The sequence below is a fragment of the Syzygium oleosum genome, unplaced genomic scaffold (assembly GCF_021117445.2).
Source record: "Syzygium oleosum isolate NSW1041296 unplaced genomic scaffold, Sole_v2.1 Sole_v2.03, whole genome shotgun sequence".
NCBI lineage: Eukaryota > Viridiplantae > Streptophyta > Magnoliopsida > Myrtales > Myrtaceae > Syzygium > Syzygium oleosum.
Window position 1 is genome coordinate 7,928,024 of NW_026607487.1, and position 16,898 is coordinate 7,944,921.

A 16,898-nucleotide genomic window follows, 5' to 3' on the forward strand; every position below is an offset into this window, starting at 1 on the left:
TAGTAATTCCAATTATTCAAATCAGCACACATGACTCAATGATGACAACAATGGTATTCTCGACAACCAATATTAACGAAATATATCGCCAGTTTTTAGTACTATTTGTATTTGCTTGTTTCTTCTAGCTCCACTCAAACCTCACATAGTGTGCTGCGTTTTAGATTGCTAGCATGTTAGGTGTGTAGTGCAGGTGAATGAAGAACACTGTACCCTGTCTATATGACACTAAATGTGTTCATCAAAGAACCCGAAAACACTGATTCCTTGTGCATTAGTCAAAACCAAACATTATGGACACCGTAGTGATTCTCGCTCAGCTTTTATGGGAATGCTTCTAAAATCTTTGTTCAGTTGGGTGTGCGACTAGCTTAAAGTTCATGTCTTTTGGCGGTTTTTAGTCAATGCTGTTAAGTTTTCAAAGTCCAGAGCTTCGTGCGAGCTTGAACTTTTTGTTGAAAGGCCCAGCAGAACTGTAGACTACTTTTTTTTTCTTTCCCCCCTAAATCTAGAGATTTTAGAAAGTTATTCCTCGGCACGTGTAACTTCTTTATATAAGGTGAAAGTGCAAAGTTTTCAGGCTTCATTCTCCTGGTATGTCCTAATCATATGTGATGCACGAGCTCTAGATGTAGTTTTCCTAATGGCAATGCCAAATTTTTGTGCTTTTCTATTTCTTGGTGGAAAATGTTGGGAGTTGATCGGCTGATGAACTACTATCAATCTACGGGAGTTAATTTTGATGCCATTGCTTTGCTGGAGTACCGCAATTTCGTTCATATATTAAATCCGAAAGGGCGACAATAGTAAATAATTCAGTCAGTACTGACTCTAGATTTCCTGAAATGTAAGGTATGGTAGCTGGGTGGCCTAGTGGGGGATCGCTTCCCACCTGAGCCTTACAGATGGAGAGAAGAAGATATCATTCAAGGGCCCCCAAATTTTCAGTGGTATATGTATCACGGTGAGATCAGTACACTTACACATATATTATTGACAACAAGAGCTGCAGAAGCTACGCGAGTCACAATTTGTGTAAAGTCATGGCTGTTGCCGGTTTATCCGGAAGATGTTCTCCATTTAGAAGAGCCCAGAGAATTGCCTCGCATACCCCCTTGTAATGCACAATCAGATGTCCGCCATTGGGAATTTCGTGATACCTAATCCAGGGTAGCTTTCCTGAAACATACCGTTGAAGTTGAAAGGGCACTACTTTGTCTTCGTACCCTTGCCAGATATGAACAAAGCTTTCATTCCGTGGGAACGGATTGCTTAAATCCAGTGGATCAAATTCCCAGTTGCCAAAACTGACCATGAAGTCATTTAGGAGTGTGTCGAACACCTGCCTTCTCCTTAGTTTATCCTGTTCACAATGGCCTTCTATAGTCAGAAAGAAACCTTGAAAATGGGAAGAGAGGATCATAAGAGCCCCAGCAAGGATTGGCCATAGACTGATAAGGACACCGCCCTTTTTTCTTAAACTCTATTCTTAGCTGATTGAATTTGTCTTTGTGAGCACGAATAGACAGAACAAGGGCCATTCAGGTAAACCTTCACATACACATTGGTAATACAAAGTACCTTGGTGAGCATTGGGAATCCAGGTGTCTTCTTGAGGACATCAACGTCTCGATTGTTAAAAAAAATTGGGTTCTTCTCCAAGAAATTAGTTGAAGGAAGCCATTCTTGAGTCACCCACCAGTGGAGCAATTTGGGGGTATACTTTCCAAGCCAGAGGGTCCACTGGATGAGCTTTCTCCTGTAGTCCAGTCTAGTCAAATCCTCCGGAAGAGATTTCCAAGAATAGTTGATGACTGGAACTACTAAAGCCATGCCTTCTAGTCTGCACGACCATGCACTATAAGATTTGTTTCCAGAAGGGGCTACAAGTTATTTGAAGGTTATGAGACTTGCCTATGTGGTATGTGTTTTAGGCAACTCCAGGCAGGGTAGGATCCCATTGAAACCCCGATCACATAAAACTTGGGCCCCAGTTTTAATTGATCTGCAAGTTCCTGAATGTCATAAGCTTCACTCTTTAAGGAGCGCTTTGAGTTAGGATCACTGTCTCCATACCCAGCTCGATCGTATAGCAGAAAGTATATACCCAACTTCTCTATCAGTTCCTGCAAACTTAAAACTCAGAAACTTGCATTGATACATAAATGCAAATCATATACTCTGTCCTCTGATGAACTTGATGGCCTTCCTAGTTGTGTAGTCTTACTGTCAATCTTTTGGCCAAAATATGTCACCGTTGATAGGGTACGACATTCCTTTGCGAAAATAATTAAGTTCATAGACGTACTTCATAATAGAATTTTGCTGATTTCCATTCCTCAAAGGCCGGGGACGAAATTATAAACTGAAAAAGAATAGTGGCATGATACAGGCGGACTCATCTTCAGGTTATTGCTCTATCCGAGATGTGAAATATATGTGAAGAAGAAATATAGAGTGGTTCTGGATGCGTGCTCCTATGTGTACTTTTGTCCCTAGTCACACTCTGTGTTTCGATAATATTCAACATTATCTCTGCTATTGAAGTGGTTGCCGATTTGGCACGGCAGCCTACGGTCTAATCATATCAGATACAATGCAAGGGGAAATCATTCTCGTACTTGGGGTGCCTGAAAATTCATCTCCTTGGAGCTCCCAAAGCCGTGTACTACAATGACCTTGTAGTTCGATCTTTCTCTAGCCACGCCCCTCTCTCTGTAAGCCAGATACCTTCCGTCGCCGAGCCTGATCCTTGTACTGGTAGTTACAGCATCTGCTGGGAGTACAGCATCCTGCGGAGGAGGAAGCTGTGCGGCCTTGTATAGTACCATCAGACCCATCAGCAAAACTGCCACCACTCTCGAAATCATCCCTGAAACTAGTGGCCTACACACGAGTTAGCTACAATCCAAGAGAGAAGGACCTCAGAAGAAGGAAGCAGGAGGAGGAGGAGGAGAAGAAGAAGAAGAGCAAGAATCCATCTTACCTGAAGAAACTATACAGATGGTAAGTAAACTTCCAGTCTTTCAGCGGCTTCGGAAGTCCAGATTGTCTTCTCCTATGAGAGATGCATTATTTGTGCTATTGTTGATTTGAGGCAGCCTGAAGACTTTGACTAAATCGCGTCAGAATGCGTTGCCTCATAAAGTCATTTCTGAGTAGGATATTTTATGGCGCTCTTGCTCGTGCTGCTGAAGTGGCGTCCATCGTTTGGAGAACAGTGTTCAAGCAGACGACTCGCGAGAATTTCCGTGGCCGCCCCTGATCACGTCCATCTGATTCCTTAAAGCTACTTAACAAAGAAAATGAAGTATAATGTCACGTTATGGAAGCTTCTGAAGAGAGACCATCAATAGGAGCTGATGCTTTTGGACTCTCTCTCTCTCTCTCTCTCTCTCTCTGACCATTAGGTGCACCTACTCCTCTCCGTCGAGTGAAGAGAAAAAATCTGCAGAAGGGCCAAACTTTGAGGACGAGTCAGTTCCCTATGAACCCAAAAGGCACTACTGATAGAATCTTGCGGGACTTCACACGCTCGCTTCCATGTGAAGGGTACTTGCACTCGGCTTTTTTTTCTTTTTTCTAACTCTGGTTCTGCCCTTTTAACTCCAAGACCATCAATCCTCGCTCTGAAGAGCCCAAGTTTAACGTATCGAACAACGACTCTCATCACAAGTTACACCACACCACCACCGCCTCCCCCCCCAAATGGAAAATCATTGACTTGGAGAGCCTAACGTTGCTAATCCTGAGAAACAAGAGGATGCCATGAATGACAGATGATGCCTGATGTCTCCCACCCAACAGCCAGAGACCTGGCTCTTCTCGTACAGTTTCAGAAAGTGTACGTGTGGGTGATGGACCCTCTTTGCCTTGCCTTGAAGGGGGGAGACAAAACGAGTTTTGGGTAACTTGAGATGACCTATTTGACAACCACTTATGGAGTAAGAAGGGCATGTAATGGAGAGCTAATTACAGCACCGTATTGTCGGTGAACCAAATGGAAATGATGGGCCAGAATCGCAATGAAGGGAAGCGAACTGGAAGATCAGCTCGTGCAACACTTTCTTTGAAAGGGCTGGACCAGAATCCCAAGAAGGTTGGGCCGATCGTGGGTTTCTGCAGCGGGCGAGTGGCAAAGGTTGTTGATGATCTCAAACATGTCCTGACGTGACCCAGGACAGGACATATTCTGGTGGTTCAATCTAATCTTTTGTATTGCCTTCTTCTTTTTATCAGACAATAGATCCGTAATTCTTTACTATATTGTGGTTAAAAATAGGCGATTCAAAGATGACACGAGCTCGATACAAAATGACTGGTGTTCATTAGCAAGTTATGCGATCAAAGATGACATGAATTCGCGATCAGAAATCGACATCAAACGTGAATCTTTTAGAAAGTCGTTTGGTAAGAACCAAGTTCGTCCTGGTCTTAACTGTTGCTTCCAAGCTCCATAGAGGATGTGATTGCCACGCACAAGCCATACCGCAATGGCCATCGTCAACCCAACACAAACTCCGCTTTAATTACAGAAATTTGCTGTCTAAAACGAGCTTAATTAGTGTCAGGTCACGAACTTTCTCAACGATTACTTATTCTTTTTCTTAAAAATATTCTACCATGAAAAGGTCAAATACATCAAATAACGACTCCCATTTTTCCCACCTTCGCACGTTTTTGATTTTTAAAATTTTTTTTTATAAATTTGCAAATGCTGCTAAAGTAAAGACGTGGAAAGCGAAAGAAGCATTAACCCCCTTTTTTTGTTCTTTTCTAATCTTTTAATTAAATCAGAGAGACCTAATCTTGAAAAGGGACGTGCGCAAATAATAACGAGATTAAAAAGAAGTGAGATAAGGTCGCCTTCTTATATGCAAATTGTGTGTATGCTGAGGCCAAAAGGCACGCTGACAATGACGCCAATGCAATGCCAACCTTGCGTGATTAGACTAATCAATACCTTGTGACTTCTGGTGCATCCCAATGGTGAATAGATGGCCCTTGAATTGAATGGTCATTAGAAAAATGAATTGACTTGGTAACCAAGGAACGAATAGCCGGACTCGACAGAAATGAGCTCGAATTTCCTTGCACTTTGTTTCGGTATTTATATTGGCAATGTAATACAAACTGGGTTGTGGCATCGGCAAGTGTACGAGTAACAATTGTACGTACTGATGATTGAATTCAACTTTTAGTAATAGACGACAGTTTCCATTTCAGTTTGTTTTAAAATTATTTGGCACTAATGATATATCTTGTCCGAGTCACTAATTCTTGAAATATTTCTCGATATCTTATCGACTCACGCAAATTGGTTCTTAAGATTTCACATAAAATCCCTCCGCTAGAATATATAATTACATTATGGAATTTGAAAAGCACGTAAGACACCTTTCTAAACTAATTTGCACAGAGCATTTCACATTTACAAGATGATTACATCATAATATTCACTAATGAAACTTAAAAGAAACCGTGATAATTAAAGCAACTGAAATGGAAAAAAGAAGAAGGAAGAACGGCTATATTTTTTCCCTCTAATTAGCTAAGGCTTAGGAACCTTGCCAACATTTTTGTAATTAAAGCAGGTATGCACTTGAATGCGTCGCGCAAGCTGTAGGCTATCGGAAAGGAGGGAAGTGATTTTGAGCAGATTGAACCGCTTGCAGATCCGTTGTCGTTTGGCACGACCCGTCGTCATTGATCGAGTTCCTGCGCAGTTGCAGCAGTGTGAATGAGCGCGGTCTATGTACTGAGTATAAAGAAGTATTCAAGTTCATTCCAAAATAATCTGTTAACAATTAACTGTTTCATGATAGCAAGTAATCAGAATTCTCGGCTTATATATATCCAGAGAGATTGCATAAAATGGTGACTATGGATTTGATCTTACTCCCGTGGACGAGACACCCAGAGCGAACTTAAGGCTTGCAACCGGCTGTAGTACTCTCCGATCATCAAAAAGCAACGCGCCGCCTGCCTGACCGTCAATATCCGCCACAACTGATGAAGGGTTTGCTGCCTCAAGTTGTCAGCCTGCAGTGAATATCATTTGCAACATCATCCTTGTCACTGAAGTTTCTATCACAAAGATGCAAATTATTCTTGATGTAACACTAATCTTTCCTAGCTGAGCAAGTACTTCGAAAGGGGAATCTCTTTGGAGTGTATCTTTTTCAAGAACATCTGTCGACATGAACCTGCACTTGTCACCTCATGATCTTTTCCGAAGTTTTGGACATCACACATTAGCGTATCTACTTATCTCATGTGATGTCATTTGACGAAAGCACACAAACTTTCAAGACAGTCACGTTTACATATTCATAATTAAAAATTTATTGTCTTCTTATGCTCATTTCTGTCGAATTCATTTTACGCAACGCTCATAATGACCTCAAAATTTTAATGGTGTGTCCAGTACTCGTACATACCTGGAGAACGAAGCTCTCGAGGTTGGAGAGCCTGCCGAGGGCAACGGCCATCAGCTGCATGCTGTCGACAAGGGGCCCGCCGGCGACGGTGTCGACGAGCGAGTGCTGGAGCTGGTCGAGGCCTTGCGAGAGCGCCTCCTCCGCCTGCTGCGACGATTGCTGGAGGCTGTATATCCCCATCAGCTGCTGTTCCGTCAATGGGTCTAGCTGGGGTCTCAACATCTGAAACACACTACTTGAATCCATCAGTAACAAAGCTAAGATTTAGATTGAACTGTTCTTTCCATTTTTTATTTTCGTTAGTAGAAACAGATTTACAATATCGTGCAGAAGAAGTTGAAGACGAATTCTGGATTTTCTGGGGGCAGTATGGTCATTTGGCCCATGGACTTTTAGCCCTATATGCCGGACAATAATTAACGATAAACTAGATTTTAGGGGAAAACGGTCAACGGCTGTCGGCTGAATCGTCCAAATCATAAGATAATGGTGGGCGAAATCTACTTTCTTTAAATCCTTTTATTTTTATTTTTATTTTTTGCTGCTTGTTCAAATTATGATTTTAAAACAATAGAAAAATATGTTACATTACTTCTCGAGATAAATTGTCATGAAAATATAGCAAAATGATAAGAAATGAACGCGAAATTCTATTGCCGACCTTGATGAGATCGGAGGGCCGGAACCCGCCAATCCAGAGGAAGCAGCGCTCGGCGGGAGAACTCCACATGCCGGTGAGGAGGTGAAAGACATCGGTTCGGGCGGTGACCCCCCTGAGCCTAAAAATCTCGTCGTAGTGGGAAATGTAACCATCCACCATCATCCTCAGATCGTTGTCCGACAAATGGGCTTTCAATGCGGTCCGGAGCTCCGACATGTGCCGGTGATCATCGTCCAACCACCTTGCATATTCCACATCGAATACCGCAGCCCCTATAAACAAAACGCTCGGTGTTTAGAACGAATGAATACATAATTCACCTCAGTTATTCATTATACTTTTTTTCTTTTGGTCGAAAGTTATTTATGATATTGAACCGCTGGAAATGAAGGAACTACGATCTAATATATCCACTAATATTGAACTCCGTCTTAGGCTTTCTATTAAGATGGTGAAAAGCACACTGCATCTTTGACTCACCGGAGCTCATATTTCCACCGGCGCCGCCATAAGAGCCCAAAAGCAAGCCCTGTGATCTTGCGCGCTGAAGTTCTTGCTCTAATTGAGTAAGCTTGATCCTGCTTGATTCAAGCTGCTGTACATAAGCCTGTTGGAAAGAAAATTTTTCTGTCAATCCAAGTTTATTAAAGAGGGCATGTGATAATGATATGTATCAGAATATAAGACAGAAATGGAGACTTTGAGCTGCTAGAAAATGTGCATGAATGTACCTTCTTCCTGAGACGACTTTTTCTAGCTGCTTCTCTATTTTGAGCTAAACGTCTCATTGTCTGCAATTAATTAACGAAAAATGCCATTCTTTTAAACCCAATGAGTAAAGACTCCATACAGTCTACAGACACATATAAGCTGTCTGTCCTTCACGTTTAGAACCATAATCTAGCAGCATATGATAGTAAATTAGTGATTTAAGGACCTTGGCATCGAGATGTTTCTCGGAGGTTGTACCAGCTGTTCCCTTCTTCTGCAGAAATGACGCAAATATTATATTAATAAAATGAAAAAATTATCAGAATAGAAACCCCAATAGCTAGAAAGAGTTGTGAAGCATGATATATATTTCCCCTTTGTATAATGATGCTTGCTTCAATTGGTGTCGGTAGTTGAGGATTTGAATATAAAAGGGCGTCTCTTTTCGATTTCTCTTTTATCCAAACAAGTATGAAATGGAGCTTTGGCAAAGAGAAGTATAGCATACAAAATGGCCAGCCAGGTGGGTAATAATACCATGACTCAAATTACAAAATGGCCAGCCAGGTGGGTAATAATACCATGACTCAAATTACAGACAAAATTTCTGTCATGCAATTGGTTCTCTCTCTTTTTTTCCCATTTTCCATTTTTTTTCTTTTTGGGATTATGTTGTTGATGTAATCTCCACTGAGCTTAGTGGGAGTTGGTCGTTAGTACTATGATGAACAGTGGCAATAACCACTCAGTGAGTGAGAGGTCCTTTTTCTTTGGGTTTGCTCCAAATTCTTTAAGGTATCATATCATAGGAACAGAAACACCTTGATTTTCACCTCTCAATGTCTTTCTTGTCAAGGACTTTTGTTTGGTTTCCCAGGTAGTTGTTGGGATCTGTGCAAAGCATCCAAACAAAGACAAGACTCTCTCACATAGGACCGGGAAAGCTAGAGAGACAGAATCACAACGATATCCGAGACCCCTAAAATATGAAAAAAAAGAGTTTTTATAAGATAAGTAGCTTCATATTGCCCAAAGAAAGAAAAGGTTTGTAGACTCGATAGCATGAAATAAAAATTGTAGTAGAAATAGGAGAGCAAGTGCAAAAAAATGTTTTTTGTCCTGGCCGGAGAGGCATTAAACGAGAAAAAAGAAGAAAAGAAGAACCTTGTTATTATCTTGGGCCGATCTTGAAGAAGCAGGTGGATCTTGGGAGACGACGCTTGCCATTTCTTGTTGCTGTGCCTTTTGATGATGAGCTGAAGAAGAAGAAGAAGAAGCCTTGTTACTGATGGGCGACTCTAGTACAAGCTGCGCCTCAGTTTTGCTCGAAGAAAGTGGTGTTGTGTTGAGGTTGTTCGCACCCGATCCTTCTGAGTCACCGCTGCTCTCTCCTACTGACCTTGAACTTCCCTGCATCCAAATGGACATATATGATGCATCAGAAGGGAAAAAAAGGAACATTAAATGAACCCCATTTTGTCTTTTGAAAAAGCAACCCCTCAACCCAAAAAAAAAAAATGCATAATAAAGATGACCTAAAAGATTTGTTGAACTGGGAGAGAGATATACATGACCGTCGTGGGAAATTGATGGGAGGTTGTGATTTAGACTGATGTTGTGCTTTATGTTTAAGATATTCACCAAAAAGAGATAGTAGAGAAGAAAAATAGAAAAGGGGCATGTCGAAAAATGAAGGAGAAGGGGGTTGGAAAACTACTCTTGGGGTTTGCTGGAATCTCATTGGCCACGAAGGGAACATTTCCAGAGTAGCTGAAGGCCTTCCTGATGAGTAAAAAGCTGCAGGATATCACCAAAGAGAAATCTCAGAGAATCGCCCAAACATTAAAGACACCCCTCCATATATTCTGAATCTTTTTCGACCCACATCAATCTTTTTCTTCAAAGCTTTATGGTTTCACCAAGCAAAAAGGGGTGGGGCTTTTTGTTTCTATATGGTTGTAGCTTCACGCCATTCGAGTCTTCCTTGTGTTAAAAATGATTGCTGTAATGGAAATGGAAATTCTCGGCCTCTGCGCTCTGTAGACATTTTCAGGCTATTTTTCTTTCTCTCTAGAAAATAATTTATCGTGCTTATAAAGACGTCACCGAATGAAGTAGAAACAAAATCAAGAAACACTGCGGTTTTTTACGAGAATTGGCATACAGGCTTTATGATCTGCATCATTTCTGATATTGACTTCTTGCAGAACCATTGCTTCTTCTAGCTCTCCGAAATCAAAAGCTGGTCCTTCTTGATTGCTGATCCGGAAAAAACAAAAAAGATCCAACAGTGAACCGTGCATGTCAGAAGACGAAACACACAAGCCATTTTGACCAGTTATCAGAAACAAAGAAAAAGTTGTAGTCTTTTTTTTAATACATGAAACTGGAGGACGAAGCATTAATTCCGAGAACTGAATAAGGAACATGGTGATGGTGATGGTGATGATGATGACTTGAAGGTCCCGCTTCTGATAAACCAGTTTCTCCAAGTCTGTGGCTCGCCATGCCAACAACTTTCCGAAGCTCAAACCGTGCTCATCTCCCTCTCCTCATAAGCAACTGAAACATTAGAAACCAAGAAACACGTTAGATTATGAAGAGTTTGAAGAGCTGAGAGATTCTGATTCAGCAGGTGGTGAAGAACATGCGAGTTGACATTGACTCAGAAAATTCTACGAGGAAGTAATGGCATATTTTGAGCTGGACATGAAGTTGAGAGGTACAGAACTAACCCAAGAAGATCGAAACTTTCTTTTCAGATGAGTACATACAAACATCATGGACCTCTCCCTCTCTCTCTCTCTCTCTCTCTCTCTCTCTCTCTCTCTAGCTTCTCTACTTTTAGGTGAAGAAACTCTTATATTAGACAGGTCCCTTTTTTGGGTTTCTGGGTGCTGCTCTTACCCTCTGCTGTGAACACTTGCAGCAGGTTTTTGAGACTTGGCCCATAGGTCCAGAAAATCTTGTCCTTGCAGACCTTTCACAGGCCACCCTTTGGAAAATTATTTATATGCTCCTATAATACAAAAATGAAATATTTTTAAAAAGAAAGAAATTTCAATTAAGAGGTGGGGTCCTTAGAAGGAACCCACTAGAATCACCGACTCCTACTCCACTCTCTCTCTCTCTCTCTCTCTCTCTGCAACCGCCTGTGTCTTTCCATTGGTCCTTCTCTCTCTCTCAGTCTCTCTCTCTCTCTCTCTGCAACCGCCTGTGTTCTTCAATTGGCCCATTTATCATCAGCATGCAGCAAGTACTTGTTGTACCTAAAAATGAGTAATGAACAATAGATACATGCTCTGATTAGCAGGATGAGACAACATCTTTTTTCTCAGGAGAAGGTGAGGGGGGAAATTTTCACATTTTCCTTAAATTAAAGGGCTTTCCTCTTAAATATTTTGAATACCCTCCAAGGGGATTCGTTTAAACTCTTGACACCTAATACAAGAACCTTGAGAGAGAGAGAGGCTGTACCCAAAACTCTGATCCAATGCCATTTCAACCAAAACATTTGAATAATCAAAGCACAGGCAAAGGTGCCCACTTGCATCATTAAAAACCCCGCTCGATGAGATGGATTTGTTTGGTATTATCTCCTTTGTTAATGGGTCAACATCCATTCCCTGTCATCACCTAAAATCATGCCACATTGAGATTCCTTTCCAATAATAGAAATTCATTATCTTTTTTGTTCCTGAGGTCTTCGGGTGCATGCCCCAGGCAAAGCCATTGACATGTAAGTCCCTTCATTCGTTTACACTGAGGCCATCATGTATGTGGCTAATGTAAACAATGCCTTCGCCTGAACCTCGACATATCATATTCTTGTAGGAGAAGTGTCCTACCCCAAAGAATGTAGAAAAACTTATGAGAGAGAGAGATTGTTTGGACTTACATGTCAATGGCTAGCATTATTGAAAATAAATCTATGACAGGGCTTGGTCTCCCTAATTTTAGACGGAGACTTTTAGGTAAATGGGCCCATGAGATCTTTTCATAAAGAGGTGGATGCAACTTTCCATTTGAAAAAGTAACACTAGTCGTGCATCTACGCCCATCGTGGGTAGTATACCTACAAACCAATAATTCCCTGCTCAAAACCAATCACTAATTGGACAACACAAAGGGTTTGCCCTTCCCGAGACGTGGTTCGTGAATTAGGTAAGGACACATACTTAAGTCCTACGAGGGACCTCCCAAGTTCCCAATCCCAACCTGTTTCTCTTGTCCAACATTTGGAGAGACCGGTCTGAATCATAGACTCCGAGGATCTTGCAGTGATTGGCATTTAGCACAGTTATTTCCTTAAAAGGTCTCATTGATTAGGTGCTTCGTGCATAGGTATAGGTGATGTTATTGTTCAAGATCATTCCCTCGGGATCTTCTAATGGCGAAAGATAGATGGAATGGGCCTATTTTCTAATTGCAGCCAACTTAGGATATCGCTACTGGACGTATTGCTTCTTTAATCCAAGGAGTTTCGCGGAAGAAAGTCCCCGTGACCAAGTAAGTCACTTGAAGAACCAGCTGCTTTCGCGCTCGACCAACAATGGCAAATTGCAGACAGGTGCCTTGAAGAAGCTGATTACTGATGAGAGCCATTCCTTCCTTGACCTGTCGCATATGGCTAGCTGAGAGTTTTAGACAAGAGGAGACGAAGTAAAAGAGTATTTGTAAAATCCCAGAGCGGAGGGGATGGGATTAAGGAATTTTACAAGAAACTACATGAGATACGATACATAGTTCATGAAAATTGCACCATGTACCTAACGGCCGGGGTGAGAGCTAGCGCCCCCCTTGAGTCCGCCTTTCCCTCCCACCAATTACAAGATCATCTTTGGCCAAAATGCTTGATTTATATCAACCTCTTCAAACTTAGAAGTGGCTATACTGAGAGCAATAATAGAGAAAACGGTTGGCCATATGGACAAGAATGGAGAGAACAGTTCTCTCCTTGGGATTCATAATCATAATGAATGGATGTCAATATACCTGTAACCTATCAAAGTCAACATAAGAAGCAGAATCTTTTGCAGTTTACACAACCTCAACCACCAGAACGAGATTCAATCATTCTGAAAATTAAGAAGCACCAGTTATATCTAACAATTGATGATTTAGGAAGCTTTGGAAGATCGTATCAATGTGATCAAATTGGCGGCGTTTTGATCTCCAACGCCACAATCTTACCCCAAGTAACACAAGACTTCGTCCTTCCAAGCAACTTCTAAACCTCAATCCCCCGTATAGATGCAAGATTCTTAGTTTCAACCTGGAAAAATTACACAGTGTATACATATATTGACAAGATAAATCCTGAACGATGCTGATGGCTGGAATTGGTACTTTACCAGTATGCCACAATCTTGCTGAGAACGTTGCTCAACAACTAATGGAACTTTGCAGGTTCGAAATAGTTCCAGGAATTTTTCACTTCAGTTTTGGCACTGACTGGTAACCCAATATGTGCTAAAGACTTCTGCTAGGGCACCACAGTGCACATATCTTGACATATTACAGTTTAGAATGCAAAATTGAAATATCTGAGTGACACTCTTACTGCCTCACCAGTTCATCACACAAATACACATTACAGCACAACAGAAGTAACCCACCTGGTACTGAATCTACAACTAGTTTTTGGCCATCCATTGAGAGTGAAGAGAGTCTCCCTTTGCCTTCATGCTCAGCAAAGTCTGATCACGTACTATGGTTAAAAGAAAAATTGATCGCCTATCTATAAAGCACAGCTTCTCTGAGTGGGAAGACATGACAGAGCCAGATGCGGTTATGCTTGCACAACTGTAGATAAGACCATGGTGCATCATTATGCAATCATATAAATCACAGAGGAGATCTAAAACTAGATTGAAGAAATTCAGTACCTAAGGTCCCTTGGTTTCTGAACTTAACCCAGTGCTTGCATTACACCTTGACTCCTACTTAGACTGTCGACAAGGATGCGATGTTAAGTCACTGAATAATAAGCCTTCTGCGCATAGAGATCTAATGGGAAGCAAAAATATGCCTCCGTGGCCATTGTCTAATTTACCTTTACAGGTCTATTCAGGTAGGGAAAGAAAAGGAAAAACAATGATGGTGCTTCTTACTTGCCTAGATAATCATATTCCAGTCTGAAAACAGGCTTAAGCTTTTAGAATCAAATGTCTAAATTGAATTTCAACCCATATTTTTTGAGCCTGAAAGAGAATCATCTTCAGTACTGAATATTAATGATACTACACTACTGATGTTGCGATACTTAGCTTGGCTGCCAGATAAGTTGAATATCCAGATCCAGCAAATGAGAACAAAATGAACCTTAACGATCTAAAGTAAATCCATCGCATCATCAATCTTCTCCAGGTCTCGCTATTGACATGAATTTTCTACATCTTCACCTTCCTCCCATTTCTCAAGCAACTAACTGGCCAAGTCTGGGGTATAGCTGTACATATAGATCATGCTGTCATAGCTTTCTAGTGTGATCTGTCACAGCACTCGAAGTAGTCTTCACATGTACACGTGTTAAGAAAAGGTAGCTCAGCTAACTGAGTTGACTTAACATTAAACAAATCAAAGTAAAATAGTTCCTCATATTGGATAATGATGGCAAAGTCATCATATAAGAAAAGGAAACTAAAATGTTGAAACAAACTAAACCAAATTTCCAGGGTTGCTGCAGGTACATATCAACGAGGAAAAAAGGTGATGCATAATTTAGATATCATATCTGACTTATACCTATTTTACGTCGAAACATTCAAAAGTTACAGAAAAGGCTTAAACCAACATGCGGTGGATAATTATTTTCATAGATCTAGCTACTTGTAAGCATCTTGTGGCCCTTGATTGGTTGTTCATATATGAGGAAAATCTACATATTCAAGTAAAGAATTAGAGCCAGCAATTTATGGAAAATTATTTCCATAGACAAAGTCGCTGGTAAGAATCTTGCAGCACATGTCATCCCAGGCTTGCCATTGTAGATTGGCAAGCAACCCAAGTGAAACCTAAATTTGACTTGTAGTTCACTGAACGAAGCTATATTTTATAATTAGGACTCTCAATTAACAGCTTTTTCCAATATCACATTAATGAAAACAAAAATATAAAAGGAGTCATTTGTAGTTTGTTCATTTGTACATGTGACGAAAAATTGGACTTTGTTCACATATATGTAACACAAAATTGAAATTCTGCAAACAGTCTTTTGACAATATTCTAGTTGTACTCAAACACTACTTCTATGTTGACATATTCCCGCATGACACATACAATAGCTGAGGTGAAACTGGCCAGCAACTGACATTCTTCATGGGTTTTGAGGTCTGAGACTACTCCACTAATAACCAACTTCTTGAGATTCGGGCAACAATTTAGCATTAATTCGACCCAGTCTGAAAAGAGATCGTTCAGAAATGTCCATCCAAGCTCCAAAACGACCACATTTTCAAAATGAAAAGATCCATGAAGACCATATTGAAGCATTCCATCTCTCAAGTCGCAACTCAACGACAGATGGCTAAGTTGTGGAAAGCAGAGAGCAATGGTTTCTATTTCCACAATCTCATCCTCATCATCAAACATTACATCCCAAAGTCGTAGCCTCCTCAATTTTGCTGATTTCGAAATCATCTGAAAGAACTTTGGGGATGTAATGGTGAAGTCTTTAACATCCACTATGTCAAGATTATCAACAGAATCACCAATATCAAGATGTAAAATGCTTACGTCGTCAATCTTGAAATGCTTCAAAGTCTCCTTTCCATTGAGTTCGAAAAGCTCAAGGGAGCAACTTTTTAGGTGCAAAGACTCGATACTATCTGCTTCCAAAACGAATTTGTCCAAACTTGTCGCCTCAATGTAAAAGCGCCTCAACATAACACTACTGACCTCAACTGTGACTTGTGCATCTGACATTGCAATGACTGGACTAATGAGATCCAATTTCTCAAGCTTCGGACACGTGCTGACTAGAAGACTCAAATCCAATGCCGAGATACTGACATAACTCAAAGAGAGGGACTTCAAGCCAGCAAACCTGTAATAATTTGGTTCGACCCCCGAGATAGAACTATGCGACAAGTCCAAAATCTAAAGCTTCTGCCTCCCGCAAATTTCGAGGATGTTCACATCTCCGATCGTCCGGACGCTATAATCCAAGCTGCGCAACGTCTCCCTAGTGTACAAGAGCCAAGCCACCACCGCGGAAGCCGAGAACTCTTCGTCGACCTCATCCAATCGAAGCGAGAGGCTCCGCAATCCGGCGGTTTGGAATATGGTCTGGGTTATCCAAATTCCCGCTTGACTGCTACCATAGTCGCGATAACCAGACCAATCGCTGACCCTAAACGAGAGACTGCGGAGATGCTTCCGGCGAGCTTCTAGCCACTTCCGGCACGTCGCGGAAGCCACGACCACGTCCCTGGCCGCGGCCAGCCGCGACAGTATGTTCCCGATCACCTCGAGAGGCAGGCTCTCCATGATCAAAAAACGCGCAGTCACCGAATGGTATTCCTAGCCCTAACCGCCGATCAAACCGATTGCTCTAACAAAAACACATTTCAAGCAGGCGGAACACGAAATCCTCAACGGATCAAGCAACGAACGTGATCCTCGAAACCGAACGCGCTCGTACCCAGTCCAAACAGTGCGCAAGCAGCAAGACGACGACGACGACCATCAAATCCGTCAGATCATCTAAACGCACCAGGGATAGGAATCAAAACCGCATGAGATGATGATGATGATGAAGTTGTGCGGCGACGGAGCTCGCGTCACTCGACCGACCCGGTGAATCCTGCCACGATTCGAGTGAATGCGGCCCCCGCGAGAAGGCCGGTTCGGCTTCCGAAGGAGGACCGACGGCGCGGTCAAGATCGTCCCGCCATGGCTGTCGATGATGTTGATACAGAGATTGTTTCGTCGGAGGGCGAGCGAGAGAGAGAGAGACGGAGGACTGTTTCGTGTCATGGGGAAGAAGCAATTCGCTCATGGGGGCGGGACGGGTCGGGTCGGGTCGTATGCCTTTTTTCCGAGCGTGTTCGCGCCTCTTGTTTTGATTTTTCTTTTTCTTTCTC

The 16,898-nt window shown here is 41.8% G+C and overlaps 2 protein-coding genes, 1 long non-coding RNA gene and 1 pseudogene across 8 annotated transcripts; all 4 read right to left on the bottom strand.

The window, feature by feature from the left end:
• Positions 1-906: 906 nt before the first annotated feature.
• Positions 907-3,286, bottom strand: LOC115679035 (uncharacterized). 3 transcript variants are annotated; one of them, XM_030602567.2, is made up of 5 exons: positions 2,987-3,286; positions 2,622-2,878; positions 1,915-2,126; positions 1,582-1,843; positions 907-1,363 (listed from the first exon to the last, which is right to left on the bottom strand). In XM_030602567.2, the coding sequence occupies exons 2-5, from the start codon at positions 2,868-2,870 to the stop codon at positions 1,025-1,027; spliced, it is 1,062 nt and encodes a 353-aa protein (XP_030458427.1). In that variant the 5' UTR covers positions 2,871-2,878; positions 2,987-3,286; the 3' UTR covers positions 907-1,024. The 3 variants fall into 3 exon arrangements, with proteins under 3 accessions (XP_030458427.1, XP_030458426.1, XP_030458425.1); XM_030602566.2 differs by having other exon boundaries at positions 2,622-2,901; XM_030602565.2 differs by having other exon boundaries at positions 2,622-2,886; positions 2,987-3,285.
• Positions 3,287-5,398: 2,112 nt separating this feature from the next.
• On the bottom strand, positions 5,399-10,784 carry LOC115679192 (transcription factor TGA9-like). Of its 4 annotated transcripts, none has more exons than XM_056309063.1 (12): positions 10,720-10,784; positions 10,193-10,374; positions 9,977-10,071; positions 9,530-9,609; positions 8,977-9,222; positions 8,039-8,086; positions 7,833-7,892; positions 7,582-7,708; positions 7,102-7,373; positions 6,441-6,662; positions 5,900-6,042; positions 5,399-5,718 (listed from the first exon to the last, which is right to left on the bottom strand). In XM_056309063.1, exons 2-12 carry the CDS (start codon positions 10,318-10,320, stop codon positions 5,628-5,630), a joined length of 1,512 nt encoding a protein of 503 aa, XP_056165038.1. In that variant the 5' UTR covers positions 10,321-10,374; positions 10,720-10,784; the 3' UTR covers positions 5,399-5,627. The 4 variants fall into 4 exon arrangements, with proteins under 4 accessions (XP_056165038.1, XP_056165039.1, XP_030458642.1 ...); XM_056309064.1 differs by lacking the exon at positions 10,720-10,784 and having other exon boundaries at positions 8,977-9,068; positions 9,174-9,222; positions 10,193-10,602; XM_030602782.2 differs by lacking the exon at positions 10,720-10,784 and having other exon boundaries at positions 10,193-10,602.
• Positions 10,785-11,295: 511 nt separating this feature from the next.
• LOC130137535 (uncharacterized) lies at positions 11,296-14,555 on the bottom strand. Its single transcript, XR_008815949.1, has 3 exons — positions 13,701-14,555; positions 12,582-13,617; positions 11,296-12,429 (listed from the first exon to the last, which is right to left on the bottom strand). It is a non-coding gene; the product is annotated as an uncharacterized LOC130137535 (long non-coding RNA).
• A 329-nt stretch (positions 14,556-14,884) lies between these two features.
• Positions 14,885-16,804, bottom strand: LOC115679191 (F-box/LRR-repeat protein At1g67190-like; annotated as a pseudogene).
• Positions 16,805-16,898: the final 94 nt, after the last annotated feature.